This window comes from Trypanosoma brucei, chromosome 9, assembly GCF_000002445.2.
Source record: "Trypanosoma brucei brucei TREU927 chromosome 9, whole genome shotgun sequence".
In the NCBI taxonomy this organism is placed as follows: Eukaryota; Euglenozoa; class Kinetoplastea; order Trypanosomatida; family Trypanosomatidae; genus Trypanosoma; species Trypanosoma brucei.
In genome coordinates this window covers 509,716-523,991 of record NC_007282.1, presented here as the reverse complement: position 1 = coordinate 523,991, position 14,276 = coordinate 509,716, and the positions used below count along the sequence as shown (strand labels likewise).

General features: G+C 45.7%; 10 protein-coding genes across 10 annotated transcripts, besides 4 other annotated features; 8 read left to right on the top strand and 2 right to left on the bottom strand.

Moving 5' to 3' along the window:
- Positions 1-84: 84 nt before the first annotated feature.
- Tb09.160.1180 (hypothetical protein, conserved) lies at positions 85-1,815 on the top strand (the record flags this gene model as incomplete). Its single annotated transcript, XM_798468.1, has 1 exon — positions 85-1,815. One exon carries the CDS (start codon positions 85-87, stop codon positions 1,813-1,815), a length of 1,731 nt encoding a protein of 576 aa, XP_803561.1.
- A 418-nt stretch (positions 1,816-2,233) lies between these two features.
- Tb09.160.1170 (hypothetical protein, unlikely) lies at positions 2,234-2,629 on the bottom strand (the record flags this gene model as incomplete). Its single annotated transcript, XM_798467.1, has 1 exon — positions 2,234-2,629. One exon carries the CDS (start codon positions 2,627-2,629, stop codon positions 2,234-2,236), a length of 396 nt encoding a protein of 131 aa, XP_803560.1.
- A 188-nt stretch (positions 2,630-2,817) lies between these two features.
- On the top strand, positions 2,818-5,091 carry Tb09.160.1160 (hypothetical protein, conserved; the record flags this gene model as incomplete). The annotated part of the gene is made up of 1 exon (XM_798466.1): positions 2,818-5,091. One exon carries the CDS (start codon positions 2,818-2,820, stop codon positions 5,089-5,091), a length of 2,274 nt encoding a protein of 757 aa, XP_803559.1.
- Positions 5,092-5,834: 743 nt separating this feature from the next.
- Positions 5,835-5,933: a sequence feature (T-rich).
- Positions 5,934-6,042: 109 nt separating this feature from the next.
- Tb09.160.1150 (hypothetical protein, unlikely) lies at positions 6,043-6,438 on the top strand (the record flags this gene model as incomplete). Its single annotated transcript, XM_798464.1, has 1 exon — positions 6,043-6,438. One exon carries the CDS (start codon positions 6,043-6,045, stop codon positions 6,436-6,438), a length of 396 nt encoding a protein of 131 aa, XP_803557.1.
- Positions 6,439-7,104: 666 nt separating this feature from the next.
- Tb09.160.1140 (electon transport protein SCO1/SCO2, putative) lies at positions 7,105-8,076 on the top strand (the record flags this gene model as incomplete). The annotated part of the gene is made up of 1 exon (XM_798462.1): positions 7,105-8,076. The coding sequence occupies one exon, from the start codon at positions 7,105-7,107 to the stop codon at positions 8,074-8,076; it is 972 nt and encodes a 323-aa protein (XP_803555.1).
- Positions 8,077-8,819: 743 nt separating this feature from the next.
- Positions 8,820-8,846: a sequence feature (AT_rich).
- A 25-nt stretch (positions 8,847-8,871) lies between these two features.
- On the top strand, positions 8,872-9,105 carry Tb09.160.1130 (hypothetical protein, unlikely; the record flags this gene model as incomplete). The annotated part of the gene is made up of 1 exon (XM_798461.1): positions 8,872-9,105. One exon carries the CDS (start codon positions 8,872-8,874, stop codon positions 9,103-9,105), a length of 234 nt encoding a protein of 77 aa, XP_803554.1.
- Positions 9,106-9,143: 38 nt separating this feature from the next.
- Positions 9,144-9,392, bottom strand: Tb09.v1.0110 (hypothetical protein, unlikely; the record flags this gene model as incomplete). The annotated part of the gene is made up of 1 exon (XM_798460.1): positions 9,144-9,392. One exon carries the CDS (start codon positions 9,390-9,392, stop codon positions 9,144-9,146), a length of 249 nt encoding a protein of 82 aa, XP_803553.1.
- Positions 9,393-9,400: 8 nt separating this feature from the next.
- Positions 9,401-9,424: a microsatellite.
- Positions 9,425-9,633: 209 nt separating this feature from the next.
- On the top strand, positions 9,634-10,266 carry Tb09.160.1120 (hypothetical protein, conserved; the record flags this gene model as incomplete). The annotated part of the gene is made up of 1 exon (XM_798459.1): positions 9,634-10,266. One exon carries the CDS (start codon positions 9,634-9,636, stop codon positions 10,264-10,266), a length of 633 nt encoding a protein of 210 aa, XP_803552.1.
- A 295-nt stretch (positions 10,267-10,561) lies between these two features.
- Positions 10,562-10,615: a microsatellite.
- Positions 10,616-11,146: 531 nt separating this feature from the next.
- Positions 11,147-11,731, top strand: Tb09.160.1110 (hypothetical protein, conserved; the record flags this gene model as incomplete). Its single annotated transcript, XM_798458.1, has 1 exon — positions 11,147-11,731. The coding sequence occupies one exon, from the start codon at positions 11,147-11,149 to the stop codon at positions 11,729-11,731; it is 585 nt and encodes a 194-aa protein (XP_803551.1).
- Positions 11,732-12,558: 827 nt separating this feature from the next.
- Positions 12,559-13,155, top strand: Tb09.160.1100 (hypothetical protein, conserved; the record flags this gene model as incomplete). Its single annotated transcript, XM_798457.1, has 1 exon — positions 12,559-13,155. One exon carries the CDS (start codon positions 12,559-12,561, stop codon positions 13,153-13,155), a length of 597 nt encoding a protein of 198 aa, XP_803550.1.
- Between the last annotated feature and the right edge of the window lie 1,121 nt (positions 13,156-14,276).

Here is a 14,276-nt window from a genome sequence, read left to right as displayed (position 1 = left end):
TGCGCGTCACGTGGCTGCGAGGGTAGTGACCACGCGTGTCAACGTGGAGTAAACCATACGCGAGTATTGAGGTAAATGACGGGAATGAACAGATCGTGTTTGGAGGTCAATGTAAGTGACTACATTTGCTTGGAACGGATTGGCGGTGATTATGAGTGGAGCAATACTCTTGCTCGTGTTATCGGACTGCCCACAAGTCAGCACGTTCGTGTCGAATTGTTCGATCGTGTCGATGCCGTGCCTGGTGGGTTTGAACCGTATGCCGAAAAACTGGGTGAACTTGCGGTGCAGCAGGATCGTCTTGATGGGCTGAACGAGCTGAAAGCGCTCCAACAGCAATACCAGCAGCTGGTGGAGGATGAGGATCGTTCTTCTGAACGGCTCTGCCGTGCCCGTGAGGTAACTCAAGAAAAACAGGCCATTGCAGCGGCGTTCACTCGTCAGCAAATGGTGGAGCTTGATCAAGTTCGCGCCGCGATTGAACAAGTACCCGCGCGCAGTTGGAGGATTATTAGGAATATAAACAATCCTTCTGAGGAACTGTTTTCACTTGTCCGCGCGCTCATGATTGCCCTACAAGAGGATCATAATGGAAGTTGGGAAAGCATGCAGATTGTCATGCGTCAAAGTGATTTTGTTGGGCGGATAATGGAACTTGACTGCACGGTCGCACCGCTGTCGAAACTGCAACGGAAGAAGATAAAGAACGAGCTTGCGTTGGTCCCCGCCGAATCGCTGAAAGAACGTAGAGGGAAGAGTGACTCATTCCCTAAATTGTTGCGCGGTGCTCCACTTCCAGTTGTTATTAGGAGGTGGCTGAATGTGCAGATGGCGTGTTCAAGAGCTCGGGAGGCGGAGGAACGCGTCGCTGATCGATTGGTTGTGAAACATGACCGAATAGCTGCGCTGCTGTCCGAGGTCAACGGACTGCGTGGGAAGATTGCTATGTTAGGGGTGCAAATTTCCGAAAAGAAGCAGGCTTTGATTGGTGAAGAACCACTTAATCTACTAAATGATGAAGAGGAACCTATCAATGTTGAAGGATGCTACGTACAACGCACAACGAACGGTCGCGTTGTGAGTGATATTGTTTCACTCGACAGCGTTTTACTTGTTTTTGGGCCGAAGGAAAGCAAGACGCTCCTGGGTAAGGAGATTCCCGTCTATGTTCAACTACAACCTGAAGAAGTACTGAAGATGCAGCAGACAGTTCGCACCGTCAACGACCTGTACGACATTGACGAACTTGAGGCTCTCTTCGCTGCCGAGGAACGGGATGACCAGGAGAAGCGCGAACTGCAGTTACGCATGGAGGAGCTCAGCAAGAAGGAGTTGTTCACCGAAGATGATGAGGAGGAGATGCGGCAACTTGATGCCTTCCTCACGGATGTGGATCGTCGACACGAAAGGACGGTGTGGCGGCGCCGCTGCTTGGAGAAGGCTGGTCGTGACAAACTGTATCTGGAGAAGCGCCGCCGGATTGAGAACATAGTGTACTCCGATCTGCACATATTTTTCACTGGAGATAAGTGGCAGGAAGTGCTTGATAATGAGGAGCACCGTGAATATCTGGACGCTGCTTTTAAGGAGGACGCATCTGCGACACTCAGATTACCGAAAGAGAATTTCACCAACCTAACTTTTGAGGGTTACCCACTGGAGGCGTCGTTCACTACGGAGCACGATAAGAGCACCCCTAAGGAGGAACTCCAGGCGTTGCTAGAGCGTTGCGCCTTCCCAACAGTTTGTGCCTTCTACCATTCTCTAACTGGTGGAACGACGGAATCAGTGGAAGGGGAGGACGTTGATGGATAGTTCCTTGAAAAGTTTCTTTATCGTTGTGTCGTAATTTTTTTTTTCTATTCCTAAATACCGCTTGTAGTTTAACAGTTTTACGTAACTTTGCAACCTTTCATTTGTTAATTTTGCATTTTCATTTTTAAAATGCTATTTACCTGCTGCAGGCGATTTCTTATTGAATTGCACCTCTGATTGTTTTCTCACAGTTAGATGGTGTTAGCGTTGGAAGTGTATCCAATCTTTATACACCTTTCTTGCTTGTATCTTTGGTTTGCCACCCTAATTCATGGGATTTCTCCTTTACCACTGGATCTGGTTCGGCTTCTTTGTGGTGACGTCATGTGTCGGCAATTACGCTGTTTGTTTTATGTGTTTATGACGTATTAATTTGCTTTACTGACTTTTTGTGTGTAGCTTTTGTTGTTTGTATATTTTATATTGCTTCTGTACGTTGGTGCTGATTGTGCTGTTTTGCATATATATTGTTGCTGTTTTTTATGTGGATTTGTTTTTTAACATTTTTAAATTTCTGTGTGTTTGTGTGCGTTTGTGTCTTTTCTGTTGCTTTTTTGTTGCTGCTTGTTTTATGACATATATAGAAAGGTGGTATCGGTGTACGTTTTTGCGCATCTGTGTGTTTGTGTGTGTGTATTGTAGCTGCGGCTGCTCGTGATTTTGGTGATGTTTTTTCGTGGATGATCATGTTGTTGCATGCGTGTTGATGCTGATCCTCTTTATATGTTGATTGATTGATTGATTCCTTTCGTATTTTCCTGTAAACCTGAGGACAAGAGGAAAAGAGAATAAAGGTATTAATCTTTTTAAGCATATCACTGACTGTAATAGGTAGGAAGTAGTTTGTGTTAATTTTTTACTTGAGAGTGTAAGTAGCAGAGGAGAGAGTTATCAAGTTTTTATTGTTAAAACTCCTCGTGCGCGTCACGTGGCTGCGAGGGTAGTGACCACGCGTGTCAACGTGGAGTAAACCATACGCGAGTATTGAGGTAAATGACGGGAATGAACAGATCGTGTTTGGAGGTCAATGTAAGTGACTACATTTGCTTGGAACGGATTGGCGGTGATTATGAGTGGAGCAATACTCTTGCTCGTGTTATCGGACTGCCCACAAGTCAGCACGTTCGTGTCGAATTGTTCGATCGTGTCGATGCCGTGCCTGGTGGGTTTGAACCGTATGACGAAAAACTGGGTGAACTTGCGGTGCAGCAGGATCGTCTTGATGGGCTGAACGAGCTGAAAGCGCTCCAACAGCAATACCAGCAGCTGGTGGAGGATGAGGATCGTTCTTCTGAACGGCTCTACCGTGCCCGTGAGGTAACTCAAGAAAAACAGGCCATTGCAGCGGCGTTCACTCGTCAGCAAATGGTGGAGCTTGATCAAGTTCGCGCCGCGATTGAACAAGTACCCGCGCGCAGTTGGAGGGAATTACGTTCAGCGGGTCGACCATCTGAGGAACTGTTTTCACTTGTCCGCGCGCTCATGATTGCCCTACAAGAGGATCATAATGGAAGTTGGGAAAGCATGCAGATTGTCATGCGTCAAAGTGATTTTGTTGGGCGGATAATGGAACTTGACTGCACGGTCGCACCGCTGTCGAAACTGCAACGGAAGAAGATAAAGAATGAGCTTGCGTTGGTCCCCGCCGAATCGCTGAAAGAAAGCAAGAGAAAGGGCGCATCTTCACAGGCGCTACAAGGTGCTCCACTTCCAGTTGTTATTAGGAGGTGGCTGAATGTGCAGATGGCGTGTTCAAGAGCTCGGGAGGCGGAGGAACGCGTCGTTGATGGTTGCTTCGCTCAACTCCAAGAACAAGCTCTTCTTATCACCGAGGTCAACGGACTGCGTGAGATGATTGCTATGTTAGGGGTGCAAATTTCCGAAAAGAAGCAGGCTTTGATTGGTGAAGAACCACTTAATCTACTAAATGATGAAGAGGAACCTATCAATGTTGAAGGATGCTACGTACAACGCACAACGAACGGTCGCGTTGTGAGTGATATTGTTTCACTCGACAGCGTTTTACTTGTTTTTGGGCCGAAGGAAAGCAAGACGCTCCTGGGTAAGGAGATTCCCGTCTATGTTCAACTACAACCTGAAGAAGTACTGAAGATGCAGCAGACAGTTCGCACCGTCAACGACCTGCACGACATTGACGAACTTGAGGCTCTCTTCGCTGCCGAGGAACGGGATGACCAGGAGAAGCGCGAACTGCAGTTACGCATGGAGGAGCTCAGCAAGAAGGAGTTGTTCACCGAAGATGATGAGGAGGAGATGCGGCAACTTGATGCCTTCCTCACGGATGTGGATCGTCGACACGAAAGGACGGTGTGGCGGCGCCGCTGCTTGGAGAAGGCTGGTCGTGACAAACTGTATCTGGAGAAGCGCCGCCGGATTGAGAACACAGTGTACTCCGATCTGCACATATTTTTCACTGGAGATAAGTGGCAGGAAGTGCTTGATAATGAGGAGCACCGTGAATATCTGGACGCTGCTTTTAAGGAGGACGCATCTGCGACACTCAGATTGCCGAAAGAGAATTTCACCAACCTAACTTTTGAGGGTTACCCACTGGAGGCGTCGTTCACTACGGAGCACGATAAGAGCACCCCTAAGGAGGAACTCCAGGCGTTGCTAGAGCGTTGCGCCTTCCCAACAGTTTGTGCCTTCTACCATTCTCTAACTGGTGGAACGACGAAATCAATGAGCAAGCTGCGTATTGACGAGTGGTTGGTTCAGTTGCGACGCGAAAGGATGTGGGAGTTGAACTTTGCCGGAAGCGGTTTGGTGGAGACTTTGGAAGACTTCGGTGATGAGGACTATGGCTATACAGATGATGAAGATTATCGAAAACCGTGCGTGGAAATTGCTGAAGTCCGGTGTGACTATGATCCTGCTGTGCGCTACGGTTATGCGCTGCTTGGTTATAATGAAGCAGCTGATGATTTTTTTGACCGTGGTGGGAGGAGAGAACAGCAGACTTCGTCGAGACAGGCATCCGCTGTGAGAAGGGATCAAGTGCTGGCGGGAACGATGAAACAATTGGGTGGTGGTGACTCCCCGAAATCAGATGGTTCCAACTCTGATATCCCGGGCCCTGAGGGTGAGGCACCCACAGCGGCAGAACATCCAGCAGACAAACTCCCGAGTGCGGAACTTGAGGAACTGAGCTTCAATGACGTTGCGGCTGGAGCCGCTCCGGGCGCCGATGAGCCAAGTATCAATGATGTTGAGGAACTTGGCAGTGAGGATGCATCTGTGCAACAGGCATCTTAAACCTCTCCAACTGTTACTGACTCTAATGTGACTGGAGGCGGTACGTCGCGTGGATAATGTGCGCATGTATTATTGAAGATTCTTGTATGTATTATGCATTTTTGTCTCCCTTTCAGATTTGATTTGTCCTTTTCCTCCTATTGGCTATGGGGGAAGTGAGACAGACTATGGGTAACTCGGTGGCTGTCAGAACGTTCGGGTTTGTTCTGCCCGTGTTGGCACTTCTGTGCGCTGGGAGGTATTAAGTTTTGAAGCGGAACCCAGAACGTGAAGGAACCTAAAAGACCGCAGTAAAAGAGTGAGTCGTCATAGGTTTTTCTAAGGAAGATAATAAAAAGGAAAAGTAACGCTGGGGTCGAGCGCGATTGGATCGACTTGCCTCTGATGTGGCGAGGAGAGGTAAACTAAACATGCCGTTGAATCGAGCGGAAAGAAAAAGGAAGAAGAAAAGTATCTGTATTTCTTTTATTTTTGTTCTAATTATATATGTGTGCGTGTGTACATGTGCATGGGGGAGAAGCAAAAGCAAAGAGATTCTCTCCAGGATTGAAAAAAAATGCTGAACACTTCACCCAAACCAAAATAAGCCATCTGTGCTAGTTTCTGGTGGGGCGCTGGAGTCCATAATGTGGTCGGATGTACAGGTGTGCCCGACCGCGACTATGAAAGCGAATTAGGGGATGATATCAGGAATAATAATGTTATGCAGGGAAAAGTTGTTCTTTTTCAGGGAAGAATAGGTGAATGAGAAGAAAAGGGAACATAGCAAAAAGTGAAATAAATGAAGAAGAACAGTAATTCAAAAAGAAAAAAAAAGAAGAGACGGAAAGAAAAGGAAGGAAGGGGGGATTTAAAATGTATCTGTGAAAACAAAAAGATGGGAACCCATGTATGTGCAAGAAACAAGTAGGATGTGAAACTGTTTATACGAAATGAAGGACATACATATACATGCATATATACATCATATATGGCATACCCACCGACTATGAAAAGGTCAAAAGGGTTTCGGATTCCATGGATTGTGAGAAATATGAAGGAACCGTTGAAGTCCCACTGACAAACGTGGGAGACACTGTTGGTGTTTCTTTTTATTTTCACTTTTCATATTCCTCATTTGCAATCTCTCTCATGAGCAGTTGTTGTTTCAACAGCAAATGGTATGACATTCTCTGGAGTGCACGGCTTCAGTTTTACCACAAACATAGTGAATTGCAAAGCGGAAATGGAAGAGAAAACGACAAAAAGAAAAAAGGGGGGAAGAAGAAAGGAGTAAAAAAAGGAGCATTTAATATATATAGATTTTTCAGCTCTGCCTTCAGCCCTTTCCCTTGGGAGCTTGTATGAGGTGTACGAACCCCTTAACATCCTTTTCCCCCTGTACTCTGTTCCCTCGACGGCCGTCCTCATTCCCTTGTTCTTCATTTTTTTTTGATAATTCTTTGTTCTGCAGTGTGTTGTACTATTTATTCCTTTTTTGCCCCTTTTACCTTTCACGTTTTACCCACCCCCTCCCCTGTTTTGGTGCCGAGCCACTGCCGCTTTAGGTTAATTACATCATACGTATTAAGAATAGAAGGGAGAGTATAAAGTTGCATCTAGGGAAAAGGAGAGTGCATCTCTCTTCCACTGCTTTGACGCGCTCACACGCAACATAAATCAATTTATACATAATTATTCTCCGTGGTTCGGTGCACGTGCGTCTGCAACCTCCAGCAACTGATCTTGGGACGGCTTCGCTTCACTGAAGCAAGCACATTGGTGCCCTCACTGCACGTGAATAGAGAAAGGAAAGTTGAAAGGGAGGAGGAAGTGCGAAAATAAATGATACGCGGCTCACACCTCGTCCATTTAGGGATCAACTGCAGTGTTTCTTGTAATTTACTGCAGAACCGCGGGACCATCAGCGTTGCTTTCAGGCACCGATGCGGAAGTAGCGCCTCATTTGCACCGGCGATACGGGCGGCGTCTCCTCGGCCGGTTTCTCACCAGGTTGATGTGATAACCATTAGTATGATGAGACGTCACTCAACTGGAGGCACTGGTGGTGGAAAAGATATTGACGTTGTGGACAAGGAAAAACCTATTCACATTCGCGTGGCGGAGCAAAGGGACTCACAGATATTTACCTTTCAAGAATATGTGGAAAGAGAGGAGGAGGCGGAACGGAGAAAACTTAGTGAGCGGTTATCTGAGGTGCGGGACAGCCCCGCGTGGATGCTGTGGGGTTTGTTGTTCCTTTCTCTGGGAGTTATAACAGTTGTCATATCTATTCGTGTGCGGCGTGAGCAAATGCGGTTCGACCCAAAGTTACGTGCGGTTAAGGCTTTTGACAGCCCCGAAGGACCAAGCATTGGCGGGCCCTTCTCATTAATTGGCGTCGATGGGCGCCGCTACACTGAAAAGGACTTTCTTGGAAAGTGGCTCTACATTTACTTTGGTTTCACCAACTGCCCTGATGTGTGCCCGGAGGAGATGGCAAAGCTCAGCCGTGTCGTTCAACACCTTGACAAGAAGGTGGGTCGTGACTACTGGCAGCCCATATTTATTTCCCTCGATCCGCACCGTGACACACCTGAGAAAATACGGGATTATCTAGCAGATTTTAACCCACGGATTCTGGGGCTTGTGGGCACTCAGGAAGAAGTGGAATCAGTGGCGCGTCAGTACCGCGTTTACTTTGCTCTCCCTGATGAGACAGTACTGAGCGAGGATGACTATCTTGTGGACCACTCCATCATCATGTACCTGATGAACCCTGAAGGAAAGTTCTGTGACTATACAACAAAGGAGTTTCAATGGTTTGAAAGCTACAGTAAACTACTGCGCCGGATGATGGATTATGAGAGGGATAAGGTTATCCAACGACGAGAGGCAGGCGCGTCTGATGATAACGGCCAAGCAGCAATAAATATAAAGGTAGCAAATGTCGCCACAATGTTAGATGAAAATGTCGCCTCCGTCCAGAAACCCAGTGAAATCTAACGGGGGTAAAGAACAACGTGCGTGGGACGCTCGAGAGGGTGTTTGGGGTTTGAGTATGGAAGAAGAAAAGGGAGAGAGATGAGATTACCAGCGAATGAGATAACGGGGGTTTGTGCTGGAAATGGCGTGACTTTGCACGCAGTGCCTTGTGTTGTATGGCAATTTGTGTTAGGTAGGACTGCGGTTCGTGCCTCGAGGTGGTGAAAAACTTTTGTTTGGTCCCATCGCTGCATTCTAACATGTGGAACATCTGACCTATGGGTAGCTAACGCCCACTTACATGTACTTGGTTCACTCATTTTCTGTTCTAACATTATTTTTTTTGTCTATTTGTTCGTCTTCGAATTATTTTTATCGTCATTCCCTCCCCCTATTGTAGTCTTGTTAAACTGATTGTTTCGCACACCGCTTTGCAGCGACCGCCTCATCGCTTCGTTGTTATACCCTTCACTACTGTCAGAGTGGTGAGAGGAAAATAGATTCAACACAGGTGAGTGTTTTCCCCTCCTCCTTTTTTTTTGTTAAAGGACACGGAATAACTACACAAAGGCATGCAACCTGCAACTTCATTTTCCAAACACCGCGACATTAAAAGTTTTGCGATCTGATGGATTTCAGTTAGTTCGTTTATATTTAACTATCTTATTTTGTCGCAAGCCATTCTGTTATCTTTACATATCGCAAATACCCAAACACATTCATGTTCTCATAAAACCATCTTCTGCCTTTTTTTTTTTGATTCGTATTATTATTATTATTTATTTATTTTTCGTCTGTACACCGACAAATGAATCGATGCAGATGATTGCGACAGTGTGGGGTGATGAAGGTATGAGACAAATTCTTGAAGAAGGCAAGTTGAAGAGTGACAAGCTCTCTTTAATCATTCGTTCGTGGTTGTGGAGCACATGTGCACGTACGGACATCGAACCGTGTGGTTCGTGTTATTTTGTTTTCCTTTATTTCCTTACATTTCCTTACCTTTTTCCCTTTACCAACACTACGACTAGCACGTTCTCGCTACGGTGAAACAAAAAGTGAATTTGTTTCTTTTACACATATTGGATTTATGCTTCAATAATACACACATTTTGGTACATCACAATAAATATATGTGTGGGCACTCGGAGAAATACATACTTGTAAGACATCTTAATGCCCGTGTGGTGTGTGAAAATGATATATAACCATACAGATGGTAAGCGGTTGGCCTGCCGGCGTTGAAAGTTTTTATTGTTCATGCAAGGGTTTGAAATGTCTGGCAGGAGCTGGTAACAATTCTTGAGAGTCAGGATAACCAACATGTTGCGATACATATATATATGTGGGTGGGTGGGTCGGTGGGTGGCGTATTCTGATTGACAGAATAAATTGGTTCTTACCGTTTTTGCTATTGTCATCTCTCACGTGACTATTTCGCTTTGCGAGTCACCTTTGCTTTGAGACGTATTCGATTGCTTTTTCTCATCTTGTTGTTGTTTTTTTATTCCTTCTGTGATACAAAGATCCTTTTAAAATCCTACATAAATACGAAATTGAGTCAGTAACTTACGAAAGATGCCGTATTACGCGGAGGATATAATCAATAGCCTCACATGGCACCCCATGCCCGACTGGGTTCGCAGACGTTTTAATTTACCCATCAACACTCCCCTTGGTACGGCTCCCGTTATGTCTCCTCAAAGCGGCTCAGGCCGCAAGCCTACCACAGTTTCGGACAGCGAGTCCCCCGCATTTACATCATGCGAGTCACCGGAAAATACAACCGTTGGCGACTCGGAACAGAGACTGGATACTATATTAGCTGTGGAACCCTCAACTGATGCCGCCAGTATTGCAGAACGAACTCCATCAAAAGAAAATAACGAGGTCGCTTCTCTCAGGAGGCTTGCAGGGCGCGATAACGGTAGAGGTCCCTCCTTATCTCTGCTGTCTTCGGGTCCTGGAAGTGACGGTAATGCGACCAAACATGTTGTTCGTTTCCGTGGGTCGGGGTGGAAGCCACTGCTAAACGGCAAGGATGAAGAGGAAGGTTTTGAAGTTGCGTTTGAGGATGAAGAATGCGGTGCTGAAGAGGGGGACGCGGAACGTTTCTTGGAATGTAATGTATTTCTCTCTGGTACCCCGTTAGCAACGTTATTTCTTGACCACAAGATGGGGAAAGTTATTACCAAGCAACATGACAGCTAAACTAGACTATCTTGAAGTCCCCTTCCCCCTCCCATATCAATGCCGACAAGGGCCCACCAGCAACAGTATTAGAACACCAAAAAAAAAAAAAGCAGTTAATTTTATTGTTATTCTTTCTTCTCCTTTGTTCCTCTTGTTTTTTTTCTTTTCCTTCGTCCACACCCTCAAATACCCAAATTCTAATTAGTGCTTGTGTGTCCGCTTTGTTGCCTTGATGCAGTATCACCCCCTTATGTTCATGTTGATGTATATATGTGGACATATGTATTTAAAGGTGAGTGAGCGCATGATATTCTTGATTGTATGATTTTTTGTTGGTACGTTTGTTTGTTTGTTTGTTTTTTTCTTTCCTTATGTCTCTCCCTCCTAACCCATGTAACCATCGTGTGCCACGTGGGAGGAGGAGGAAGAGGAGGGAAAGGGGGTATTGAAGAGGTGGTCCACGAAATGGATGGTGAGGATTAAATGGTGATAGTATTTTATGCAATTGATGCGGTATCTTGGTGGATGTTTCCCACACCTTATATACCTGTTGAAGGTTTCCTCGCGCATTGGGTCATGGGGTCCTCATTATTCCTTAATGATTCTTTACCGTCATTATAGGGGTGAGTAGTTACCGCGTTTTTTATATACCTGTAAAATGTACCCTTCTCAATTTATTCATTTTGTTGTATGCTGCACTCACTATTATTGCGTGTTTGCTGTCATCCTTCAATTCAATCAATTCATCACTTCATTCACCCGCTCCTTTTCCCTCTTGGTTCTCCTCTTTCTTTCTTTCTTTGCTCTTTGTTTTTTGTTTTGTCCCGTGTCCAAGTTGTTTTCGTAGAGGTCGTATTTAAGTGACCCATATATACAGTCCTACGAAACTCTTGAAGGGATGGGGTCCACAGATGGTGAATGTGCCTCATCGCTCCGTGGCCACCGTATGCCAAGTTGGATTCTCAGTCATCTCGAAACTGAGTCCAAGTGCCTGAATGATACGCCACTGGTCGAAGAGGAGAAGGCCCCTCCAAGTGTTCCTGTCACCGTGCTGAAGAAAAGATTCCCGCAAGGTCTTAAAATATTAAAGAAGGCACCTCCAAAGGAAAAGATCGTGATGCCTGTAGAAGAAGAATGCGCCGATTCCTGTCGTAGTTCTAGGCCCTCCGTGTCTGTACAATCAGCCGTACCAGGTAATGGGCACCGAATTGCCAGACATACTATTCGGTTTCGCATGTCGGATTGGGCAAATTTGATAGAAGAGAAAAAGGATCTCGTGGCGCAGGCCGTCAAGGAGGATATTAGCGAGGGATGTGGACTCGATATTGGTCGTATTCTTCAGCTGGAGCTGAAACTTACTGATATTCTTGTGGTAACATTCATTGTCGACCACTCGCATGATGATGGCGGGGAGCGGCCCTTCCATGCCCGCTTGAAAGTATGCAAATTTCCGAGAACTTCATCGCTCTATTTGCTAAGATGAAAGTATACACTTTTTTTGGGGGGGGCACCAATTGTCATACATAGGTACCTTTTTTGCTGTTTGATTGTTATTTTACAGTGACGACCATGTATAGGAAGGCAAACGAAAAAAAAAACACTTACGCGTAATGGAAAAGCTTTTTCCTTGTTTCGCTTCTTTAGAATGTGTCTACACAAATACATTCCTACCACATGAAGGAATGTATTTTTAAGTGGGGAAAAAGGAGAAAGTGAAGTAAAGAAAATATTGTGAGTGCCGACCTCCCAGTGTTTTATACAGTTATTGACATTCAGGGGGTTAGGGAATATAGAAGTGGGGGAAGGGCACATTTCTATATCTCTGGTAACCCAGCAACGTTTGACGTTTTCCTCTTTTTTTCTCTCCTCCTCCCCTCTGTGCTGCGTAAAGGATGCCATTATTATCCAAGGGGTTAATTTGTCCGTTGTATTGGGGCGAGGGAAGTGAGCATCAAGATATAAGACACAATGGGGTCTGATTGCTCTTCCCGATCGCCGTAAAGTAGGGGAGTTAAATGTCTCCTCGCGTATTTGGTCATAGGACACTCGTTACTCTCTGACGGTTTACAAACGTCATTGCGGGGTGGCCAACTGCTGCATTTCAACATATTTGTTAATGTATCCTTTCATTAAATTATTTCTTTGCTTGCCACGTCGCACGGTCGCTGAAAGTAGTTGAATTCCATTGTAGTTCGTGTTTCCGTGACTTCTCATATCCCTTCTTATTCCCTTCCTCTCATACTCTGTGTGTAACGTTCCGTCGTCATACACGTGCAGCTAACATCAAGGTTTGCCCCCAAGTGACGAAAAATGACAACACAGAACGGTGTTAACTATAGCCAACGAGAGGTTGTTCATCGTATGCCGGATTGGGTCGCCAACCGCCGGGCGTCTGTAAACAGAGGTCACGTTGCCCCTCCTCTCACAGCGGATGGCATGAATCCTCGCAAGGCTTCCTTTTCTGGATCGAATGGGGAAAAGCAGGGAGCGGTGTACAACAACTATACCGAGAGAGTTTCTTCCAGGAGTGGTGGCGACAGGATTTTCTCTTTTGATAACCGCAGTACTTCTCGTCGTGAATCGGGTACAAACGTTTCCGTACGGTCTCTTCAACCAGTTGCCGGGAGAACGGCCGTTACCCACACGATCCGGTTCCGCGGGGCACGTTGGTCGCAAGCTCTCTCTAATATGTCTGTGGCTCTGGAGCGAGCCATCAAGGAAGATGTGGCTGCCTGTTGCGGCATTTCATCGGAGCGCATTGGCCAGATGAAGATGAAATTCACCGATCGACTTGTGGTTACATTTGTTTTGGATCATTCTCACGATCCCAGTGAGGAAAGCCGGTTCCACAACCAGCTGAAGGTGTACAATTTCTGGCGTACCGTTGCCCTTTATCCACGGAAATAATTCGAGCACTGTTCTTTCCGGGAACTAGAGGAAAAAGTTAAAGAAATAGAGTGGTGCTTCCTCGTACAGCATCGCACCCTAACTCCTTTGCCTTTACTCGCGCGCGCGTGTTTTCGTATTTGTTTTATAAGGTACTATTTTACACATACATTATGCACCTTCTGTGCTGGCATTAACGGTCGAGGGAGTGGCTTTTCAAGTGCCAAAATGGTGCAACTAACTATAAGTAAATGAGTATGTATGTATTTTTGTATACGTATTAGTAGTGCAAATATAGCGTCAGGTACAGCATCGATGACATACCTATCAAAAAGAAACGAAAAGCAAAGCAAATGTAAGCGTGTTCCTGGGGGGGGGGGGAAGGGAGGGCATTGCAGTGACTACCCCTGTCGGTTGTGGGGGTTTGCAGCTTGTTGGAGAGGTCACTTTTTTTTTTTCTTAGCGCTATGAGCGGTCAAAAATGTTTTTCTTTCCACCTGCTTTTTCCTCGTGTTACCGCTGCCCTTCGTAATTGAACCGTTCCAGCGGTATGGGAGGCGGTGCGAGAAAAGTGACTCCGAATCCCTTCCATTTTCTGTTGGCCTTTTCGTTGACTATTGAATGAAAACGTTCTTTTCTTTTTTCCTCCCACCATCCCTCTTCTCAATTTCTTCATTTTGTTGTATGGCGCACTCACTATTATTGCGTGTTTGCTGTCATCCTTCAATTCAATCAATCCATCACTTCATTCACCCGCTCCTTTTCCCTCTTGGTTCTCCTCTTTCTTTCTTTCTTTGCTCTTTGTTTTTTGTTTTGTCCCGTGTCCAAGTTGTTTTCGTAGAGGTCGTATTTAAGTGACCCATATATACAGTCCTACGAAACTCTTGAAGGGATGGGGTCCACAGATGGTGAATGTGCCTCATCGCTCCGTGGCCACCGTATGCCAAGTTGGATTCTCAGTCATCTCGAAACTGAGTTCACACCCAAGCAACTTTTAGTAACTTCACTTGAGGGATGAGATACCCGCTTAGAAAAAAAAATAAATTAATGTACAAAAGGGTACACTCATGTATGATTCATCAAAGGCAACGAGTATGACCGTGCCATGAGTTCTCTGCGAGGCACTCTTACATTTGTTCTTT